At 42.4% G+C, this 9779-nt stretch overlaps 1 protein-coding gene across 1 annotated transcript in view; it reads right to left on the reverse strand.

Annotated features, from left to right (window-relative positions):
* GLP1R (glucagon like peptide 1 receptor) overlaps positions 1-9779 on the reverse strand; it is a 175096-nt gene that overhangs the window by 89351 nt on the left and 75966 nt on the right. Inside the window, exon 3 of the mRNA XM_072410312.1 lies at positions 1068-1175. Coding sequence (XP_072266413.1) covers positions 1068-1175 — 108 coding nt within the window. The remainder of the gene's footprint in view (positions 1-1067; positions 1176-9779) is intronic.

Below are 9779 nucleotides of genomic sequence, written 5' to 3' on the forward strand. Positions count from 1 at the left end.
ATCTGTGTATAGAAAAGTTACAGTGACACACAGTTTGGTGTTTTTTTGTAACATCTTTGGCGGCTTTTTATTTTATTTGCTTTACATTTGCGTGCTGAGACGCATTTGAACTACAGAATTGCATTTATTGAGAATTGCATTATATAGAATTGCATTCTATAATGACCCAATGGCAGATGTAGCCAACACTGGGCCCCTGTACAAAACTGACATGGGGGCCCCTCAGCTGAAGTGACTCCGGGCACTTGTTTGATTAGGCAGATCTGGGGCCCTATTGCAGCGGCACATCCACCCCGTCACCACTACACCCTGCACTCATCATGGCATCACCTGCTCTGCATCACTGCGGAATGCCCACTGCAAGGATCAGAACAAAGAGGAGGGGCTTCTGAGTGTCATGTGACTGGTCTAAAGAGTTCAGAACATTTTAAAGCGGTAAGGGATGGGTCCAGTGGGGGAGGCGGTACACTGGGAGTAAAATAATTGTCATGTAATTATAAAACACTGCATATGATTATTTTAGACAGACTTCCAGAAGTAACAATTGAACTCATCTCTAGTCTAAGCCACTTTACAAAATAAAAAAAGAGTTCACAGAGCTCAGTAGCTCAAGGTCAAATCTATACACACAGCTTAATGTCAAAGAAAAGACTCCTCCCTCTGGCTGTTTGCCAAATGTAGCAATATGGAAGTTTAATTCTATCGAGGGAGTCTGAAATTAAGAAGCTTCCACTGTTCTCTCTCTAGAAAACCCATAGTGCTCTAGGAATCCTATGTCAGTGGTAAAATCATTAACTTGTAAGGTGTCAGGCAGGATGGATATAGCTGAGCTTACCTGAAGGTGGGTGAAGATGCCCCTAGTGATAGAAAGTGGAATAGCAGCAAAGAGTTTTCATGATGAAGTTTTATCTTACAAGGAGATAAATCTGTTCCTGAATATAATTTATGTGTTTTACCCTGTAACCTGGCTGATCTTTACCTTGAAACGAACCCAACATTGGAGCGTTCACACTTTATTATCCCTCTAGATTTGGATCTCCCTCTTGCCATCCATGGCGGACACTTACCTTTGTGTGCCCAGGGGAGGTACCAGGGACAGGAAACATTCACAAAGGTTCCGGGGACCCCATCTGGCCAGCAGGCGTAATCATCAAATGTCCGGTTGCAGAATCTACCTGTAGGGAAGCAGATAGAGGTATCAGGTACTGTCGGGGCGCCAATAATTGCAGCATTGTAGCAAAGACACACAAAGGGCCGGAATACAGAAACCTCAAACACCTGGAAATAGATTGGCTTGGATTTCTATCACACCTGTCCAGGACGTCGCTGGATATCTAACGTGTATATGAAAGAATAGACGTGGTGTGCAAGATTATTTCCCATCTCCACATATCATGTACAAGAATCCAACAAAAACCTCTGGGATATGGAGGCTTCCACCAATGAGTGTATGGGAACATGTCCCATGTGAAAATAAAATGGAATTTTCCCATAAATTAAAGTTAAAAACATTTGTCATTTATGGTAAAGCAGGCCCCCGACACTGTGGCTTTATTATTAACTGGAACTGTAGGAAGAAGACTTTAAAAATGATTTACAGAAAAAAACTACAAGGTTCTTTTGTTCTTCCTATATATTTTACTTGGGACATGTTCTCACTGTTCTTCTGGTAACCCTGACACTTTGATGACAATCCTAAATTCAGTGGCTTTGGATTTTTGGGTGAAAAGGTGTGAATCAATGTTTGCCTGTGATTTATATTGTAATATTTTTCTAATTTAATCCAATCCTAAAAATCTGTATGTTTTGGGTAAAAATTGGGTGAAAATCTAAAAAAATTGGATGAAAATCTAAAAATCCTTGGTCTGCGGAACCCAAAGGATGCTACTAAGAAAGAACCCCCCGGTCCTGTTAATATTGGGCCGGGGTACCCACACCCTCAGCACATAGCACCCCGCTTCCACTCTTTGCAGCAAAGTAAAGGATCTTTGCAAAGAAAAGGCTCTGATTGGCCTAAATTTTGGACTTTTTTAGCCTTGGTTTGGATTGGACCTGAATCGTCCATGATTCTCAGTGTCAGTTCTGCTTTAAGAGAGAAGGCAGGGGGAGGGAGAGGTCGGGGTCACGGCATGTTGAATGTTAGGGGTTGCTCGATTTATGAAAAATGTAATATCTCACATTCCCGAAGAGATTAAAATCTGATCCTAGCTCGGGAAATAAAATGAGATTTGTTGTTGGGATATAAGAAGTGCAGTCAAGTGATAAAAGCAATTATGTCCGAGGATATTTATGGTCAAACCCTTGTGAATTACATATATGTGTATATGAGGAGAGGGCACGAGGGCGCGCTGTATGTACAGCTCAGCATTACTGAAGTGTAACAGGAACTCTATGATACAAATGTAAATCTGCACTACACATGTGTCTCCAATCAGCAATGATATGATGGGAATCCAATCAAACTGGGGTCAGTTTGACCCAAAAAATTAAGGGCAAATGACAACAATAAAATCAGGGCACAGAAAAATATTAAAAAGTGTTAAAAAGATTGAGAAATGCATTTCCTGCAGAGAAAAGAACAGCAAACCCCACGTGTGAGAGCAGTGGCCTCTCCGTAGTGGCCTGACACGCCCACTGGTCTGACACACCCCCACTGATCTAGCACATTCATACTGCTATGACACGCCCCCTGGTTTGACACACCCCCACCGGTCAAACACGCCCCCGACTAATCTGACATCCGTCCACAGGTCTGTCACACCCATACTGGTTAAATACGCTCCCCCCTGAACTGATATCCTCCTACTGGCCAAACGCGTCACTAAATTGAGTCAGACCTCCAATCAGTAACTGGCATGTATTGAACAGCTGCAGAGAGGCTGCTGCTCTCACACCTAGCACTGAGGTCATTCTCTTCCATGATGTCCAAAGGGTGAGGAGGTAATTATCTTTCAACAAAAGGGAGAGATATATAACACTTTATTTTTTAAAGTTTATTTATAAATTTGGCACCCAGGACTAACATATTTTCTAAAGTGATTCACTGGAAAAAGTGTGTCCAGGAAAATATTAAAAAGTGGTGAAAAATCTGATAATTGCATTTCCTGCAAGAACGCTGAGCCCTGTGTTAGAGCAGCGGGCTCTCTGTAGTGGTATGACACGCCCCCCTGCTCTGACACACCCACTGATCTGACACACCCCTACTGGCCGGACACACCTCCACTGCTTTGACACACCCCCTCTCAGGCAAACCCACAGAACTCCAATCAGTAACTGGTGTGAGTTGAACAGCTGCAGAGAGGCTGCTGCTCTTACAGGTAGCACAGAGGGGTAATTATCTTTAAAAAAGGGGGAAATATATAACACTTAGGAGGCATTTATGGATATTAACACACAGGATTGATACAGCTATTACCATAAATATAAATATTTTCTCAACTGATTAAATGAAAAATGGGAATGCTGTATGAATTTTTTTGTGAAAATATTTCTAAATAGCCCCCCCGCCTTAATATTTTACTACAATCAAATAAAATAAAATAAAAAAGCGTACCCCTGTACCTACATACATACACATATTAGGTGCCACCCTGTGTGAAAATGACAATTGCCACAAATGCCAGGGAGATGTGAACACCATTATTCACCCCTCTCACAAGCCCACACAATTCCAAGGGGTGGCATTCCGAATATTTGTATATATTGTGTTTGTGTGCCAGCCATAGAGATATAAAGAAGAGTTATCGTTTGTTTGTATTACATAAGGCTCCATTTATAAAACAGGGAATCTGACATTCCTTCAAACATTCCCTCTTGGGAATCTTCCATGTCACATTAAATGTGTTTTAATGGCAGCAATTGATTCGCATCAAGGAAGGTTTGAAGGAATGTCAGATTCACTGTTCAGATATTATTATTGGGTAACAAAAAGTCTTTCATTTAATTTTTGTTTTACACCATGATGAAAGATTGAATGAATGTTGGATGAGCCATATTGCACACGGTACGGATTGTATTTATTGAGTCCCAGATCTCCGCAGAGAGCAATGAGCCAAATCCCCGGAACAAGCTGCGGGCTATCAGGGGAATGTGCTCAGATCTGTGTAATCCCTCCATGTTGGGAGAGAGGAGACTGAGGAAATGCTTCTCCTGCCTGCAGAAGACTGATGACATCATCCCAGCCACTGACTGGAGATCAATGACCAGCTTTCTATTCTGACATCTCAAGAATGTAGTTAGACTTGTGAGGCTACAGAGCAGTCCAATGTATGGGGTATGGTGGAACCGGGTGTTTGTTGAAGATTCTTACTTGCTTCTGCTCTGTATGTACAAAGTCTGGCCATTCCAGTGCACCTGATAAATGTGAATGGTACCCAGGGGGTTCACAGGACATGATCCATGTCAGCACTGTAATACAAACCTTGCAGCATCCATAGTTTATATGGAAATTGGGCAATGCTGAGCAATCCTGGGCATTCCTGAAATTCTGCACAGATTTCTAGGCAGTGAGCCAGTTACATGAGCAGGAGGTTGGGAAATGTGCTGAGAAATTCTTTATCAATGTTTTAAAAATTGTGGCTGCAAACTGGCAGATTTTACCTCCAAAGATATCTGATCATTTTATAATAAAACTAAATGTTTCACAAACAATATCACGCGAGTGAGAAGATGTAAAGGGAAGCTGACGGTTCTGAATCCCATACTGGTGAGAGGTATCCCCTGGGAGTTCTGGGATAAAATCCATTGAAAGTATGCTGAGATTCCGCATTGTGTCAATTCAGCTAAAACTTCTCCAAATGGATTCACATTTATGTTCCCTGGGATATTTTCTATACAAATCAATAAGAATTCATCAAAATGTACATCAGCCCTTTATACGGTATTAGAGGTCAGCATACATTATAATGACGATGTACCCCCATTACCTCAATCACAATGACCTCATGATGTTAACCCATCGCGCTCCCATTGTTAAATGATAGATCCCTATGCTGCCATAATAGGGGAATCTTATAGGGAATCCTGAGCAATGCAATGACTAGTGTTGGTCGAATATCTGTACTAGTTGTATGTGTTGTTGGATAGAGTTTCTCTATGCAAGAACACAGGGCACTAGATGTGATAAATGGGGAAACTTGTCCCTATTCAACCTCTAGTGCCCCGGGGATCTCCTGCAGTCATAGCTGTGACCGCAAAGTTCCCACCATCATGTGACCATGGGAACTGAACTGCAGATGAACTCTACAGTTCCACTCCAATGCCCGGGCCACTACAGGTTAATTACCCCTGGGGATCACACACACAGACACAGCAGCAATCATTGAGAAGATGCAGGCCGGCAAGTATCTCTTACTCTGTAACACGCACAGTGATATTATGATATATTTGTTACATCGCAGTGGATAAAATGAAAATGTAACAAATGTATCAGAATATTACTGTGCGTGTTACAGAGTAAAGCTGCGTACACACGTCAGATTTTTATCGCCCGATAATCGGCATCGGCCAGATATCGGGCGAATATCTGCCGTGTGTACAGTCGGCGTCGTCCATCGTCTGAACGACCGACCTGCCGGATCCACGGACAATGAACGACGACCGATCCCAATGAAAGGGAAGGGGGAGAGCGCGCATCAGGGTGCCGCTCCGTCGCTCCCCCCCTCCCCTCTCCATAGAGCAGAACGGTGCTGTATGTACAGCACCGTTCATGCATCGTGCAGTCCCTTGTCGTTGGAAAGGATCGTGAAAGATCCTTTCCAACGACAAAAATTGCACGTGTGTACGCAGCTTAAGAAATATCATGTCATTGCAGGAGAACCTGTAAATAAATGAGTTAAATAAACACAAACACTCAATAAATTATTTTCCATTATTTTTTATTTTTTAACACATTTTTTACATTTTTTTATCCAAATTTTTGTCAAATCTCGTTATTTTCGGGTCTAATATAAGGACAACCCAAATTCAAACATGAACACTAGCAATGACCACATCTGGAGCTTTTATAGCAAGGCGTGGAATCTGTCTTTTAAGGGTCTGATTGAGTTTTCTAATAAAGAAAATAAGTATATAATGACATGAGCACCTTTAATGCATCCCCTGAGTGTGTTTTTTTTTTCAATGTTGCCCAGGTTTTTAATATTTATGTTTTAATTTATTTTTTTTTTTGCTTTGGCACTTCTCAATGGCAGTGTCTTGCACCCCATGCTGCATTTGTATGTGTAGCCATTTCAGTGCCTGGCTTCCTATGCTGCATTGGTATTTGTCGCCAATGGCAGTGCCTGCTTCCCCATTATAAATTTATATTGTACCCCATGGCAGTTTTCAACTCCTTCTACTGTATTGGTACATCTTCCTGATGGCAGTGCCCAGCTCCCCATGCTGCATTGGCCCTTGTGCCCTATGTTAGTGCCTGGCCTCTCATGCTGCATTGGTACATGTTCCCCAGGACAATGCCCAGCTATCCATGCAATATTGGTATTTGTTATCCATGTCATTATCTGACCTCTCATGCTGCTAGCTTCCCCCCTCTTGCTATCTTGGTAGTTGTTCCCCAAGGCAGCTCCCCATGTTGCATTAGTACTTGCTCCCTATGTTAGTATACGACCCCCAGTTAGTATACGACCCCCTTTATGCTGCACTCGTACTTGTTCATCTAGACAATGCCTAGCACTCAATGAACCTGATATAAATATGAACATAATAGTTTCTGGGTTCTCTTGCTGCATTGGTACTTGTTCCCCATGGCAGTGCCCGAATCCCCATGTAACATTGGCACTTGCTCCCATATTAGTGTCTCGCCCCTCTTCCTGCATTGGTACTTGTTACCCATGGCAGTGCCCAGCTCCCAATGCTTATTAGCCCTAAAAAATATAAATTTTGACCTGTCCATTAATTACACAGCCTCAATGTATTCAGCCATTTCTGCAGCAATTCAGTTGCAATTATAGTCAAATTGGTATTTCCACGTGCTATTCAGGACACGAGACTGCAAAGATGAACAAACTTGGATCCACTCCTCTGGATGTAGCACGTGATTCTGTAGTCACAGCCCCCTCCATGAACGTTTTACATTGCTTCCATTGGTACCTTACATGACTTTATGACAGGTCCCCTTCATTGCCTACAGGTGATCATCACTAAGCACACCTACACATTTCCATCACCTGCCTGATGTATTAGGATTTCCGATGTGTCTTCAACATTAACCAAATCTATCCTGATAAAAATATATATAGAAGAATTATATTATATATACATAAGAATTAATTAAAAAATCCTGACTGAGAACAAAAAATAATAAACCAGAGCAGATCGGAGCTGCAACTTCCACACAACCATGAAGAGGACGGGGGGGATAGGTTGGGTTCTTCTGAAAAGTCCAATTACCGGTGAATTAGAAGCCTTCTGCTGCTCCCTGCGATTTATCAGCAACATTCCATAAAACACAGAGCAATAAAATCTGCAGTGGTTATGATTCTGCACCATGAAATGATTGTGTGTGAACTCTCTCTCTCTCTCTATATATATATATAAATATATTATTATTATTATTATTATTATATGTACTCATTCGCATGAAAAATGCAAACCTTACCAAAAACACTCATTGGACCGCAGTGGGTCTTACAATCTAATGTCCCTACCATAGGGTACATAGGGTTATTAGTGCAGTCCCGATGATGAGATGAGACCTGAGGTCCCGGTTTCCAACTCAATATGATTGTGTCCTGGCCAAGATTGTCACTAAGCCACCCTGTCCCTATGTTACAGGAGGGTGCTAGAAAAATAAAAACTGCTCCATATTGGCTTGTTAAGCTGGGTGGTGGGGTTGTGGTTTGGCTACCGATTCTGTAAAGTCTGGAAACCGTGCACTGTGTACATCTCATCTTCTCGTTAGAAGTGAATGGGGGTGGTAGGGAGAAGGTGAGTACTGCCCTTTGCCAAATGTGGATTAAAAGCAGCTTCTGTAGGCCGTTGCGGCCATCTAAAGTCCAGTTTACCTTTAGGAATCACCAAAAACTGACCTAATTTCCCCTCCCCCATAGCATCTCACTTACTCATTGGGAATGAATGGGTATGGCAAGGAGCAGTTGAGTACCAGCCACTGCCAAATGTGAAAAGATCTTCTGTAGGCCTCAGGGACCATCTAAAGCCCAAGAAACACCAAAAACCATCGTAATTTCTCTTCCCCATAGCTTCTCACTTGCACTGGGAATGGGGGGAGGGGTGTTTTGAGGAAGTGAGTAGCATTCACTTTCAAATGTAGAGTGAATAGGTCTTTTGTAGTCCTGAGGGACTCATCTTAAGCCCATTTCACCCTTAAGAACCACCAAAAGTTGTCCTAATTTCTCCTCCTCCGTAGAATCTCACCTGGAAAGAAATGGGGCGGTCCATGTAGGGAGCAGTTGAGTACCGTCCACTCCTAAATGTGGGATAAATTGAGCTTCTGTAGTCCTCAGGCACCATTTAAAGACCATTTCAACCTTAGGAACCACCGAAAACTCCTAATTTCTAATCACCAATAGAATCTCACCTGCCTATTGGAAATGAATGGGGGTGGTAGGGAGTAGTTGAGTAGGGCTTCCATTGGGAGGGACAGGAGATACTTCTGGACCGAGCCCCAATCAAAAGAGCTTGACTTTTGCAATGCTGAAACTTTTATACATAGGGAAGGGGGGCAGGAAGTTTACCTGGTATTGGGAACAGACATTTTTGATGGCAGTCCTGCCCACTGCCAAACTAATTAACAAAGTGCATTGGGATTGTCAGCCCCGGGAAGCCACCAGGAACTGCGTCCCCCTCCACCCATATAACGTGGCGCATAAGCCCACAGACCGCATTATATAAAACATTTTTATTGAACCCACATTTGCATTTTTAATGATTTTGTTAATTCCTGCTAAGTAATAACAAGTTTATTGCTAACAGTGTGCAGACGACAACAGTGTGCAGATCGTCAGACGACAACGGGAAAACAGTGAGAATATCCGACGTGACTGAGAAATAATGACTGCAGAATAATAGACGCAATTACCTGAAGACAGACAAAGGTGATAATATTACAAGGCTGAGCAGAATTCATTTCTCCTCTCTATCGCAGTGACAAGCGAGCCGGGTAAATATGTTGTAACTTCATTTTGTTCCATGAACGGCGTTAATTATTTTTTCTTGTAGGCGCTTAATTTGAGTTTTCTTTTTCTCCGGAGAACAGAATTTATAAATAGTAATAAAGAGAGGGACGTCTTTCTTTACACCTCGCTTGCTGTAAACTTGTTAAAACAGCGGCGGGATGCGCGTAAGTCAATTATAGGTTGTGTGAGGATGTAACAATCCGTGTTGTCAGATGTAAATAAAACATACGTTGTAAAAATTAGGAATGAGTGAGAACGCCCCTGACGGTCTCGTGAAAATTTCCCCGAACTTCTGATGGGTCCGCGATTTTGCGAATTCCATTGAAGTCCAGGGTGCAGGTTCGAACGGTCCCTAGGCTGTTACGGCCCAGGGACCATAGGAACCTGCGGTCACAGTTGATTGGAGGCACGCGGGTGTCTCCAATCAGCTGTGACTGCAGCCGAACTCAGATGAACTCTAAATTAGGCAAAAACATGACCATGTTCTGTAAGCGAGAAAGGCCCAATTCACCGCAAGATCGAAATTACAAATTTCCTTCGCTTAACCCTAGTAAAAATACATCCAAACCCAGTCACTAAAATCTCTCATAAACATTAATGTGTTTGTTTCCTTTTATTATAAATGTCAATTTATATATATATATA

The sequence above is a fragment of the Pyxicephalus adspersus genome, chromosome 4, assembly GCF_032062135.1.
Source record: "Pyxicephalus adspersus chromosome 4, UCB_Pads_2.0, whole genome shotgun sequence".
Taxonomy (NCBI): domain Eukaryota; kingdom Metazoa; phylum Chordata; class Amphibia; order Anura; family Pyxicephalidae; genus Pyxicephalus; species Pyxicephalus adspersus.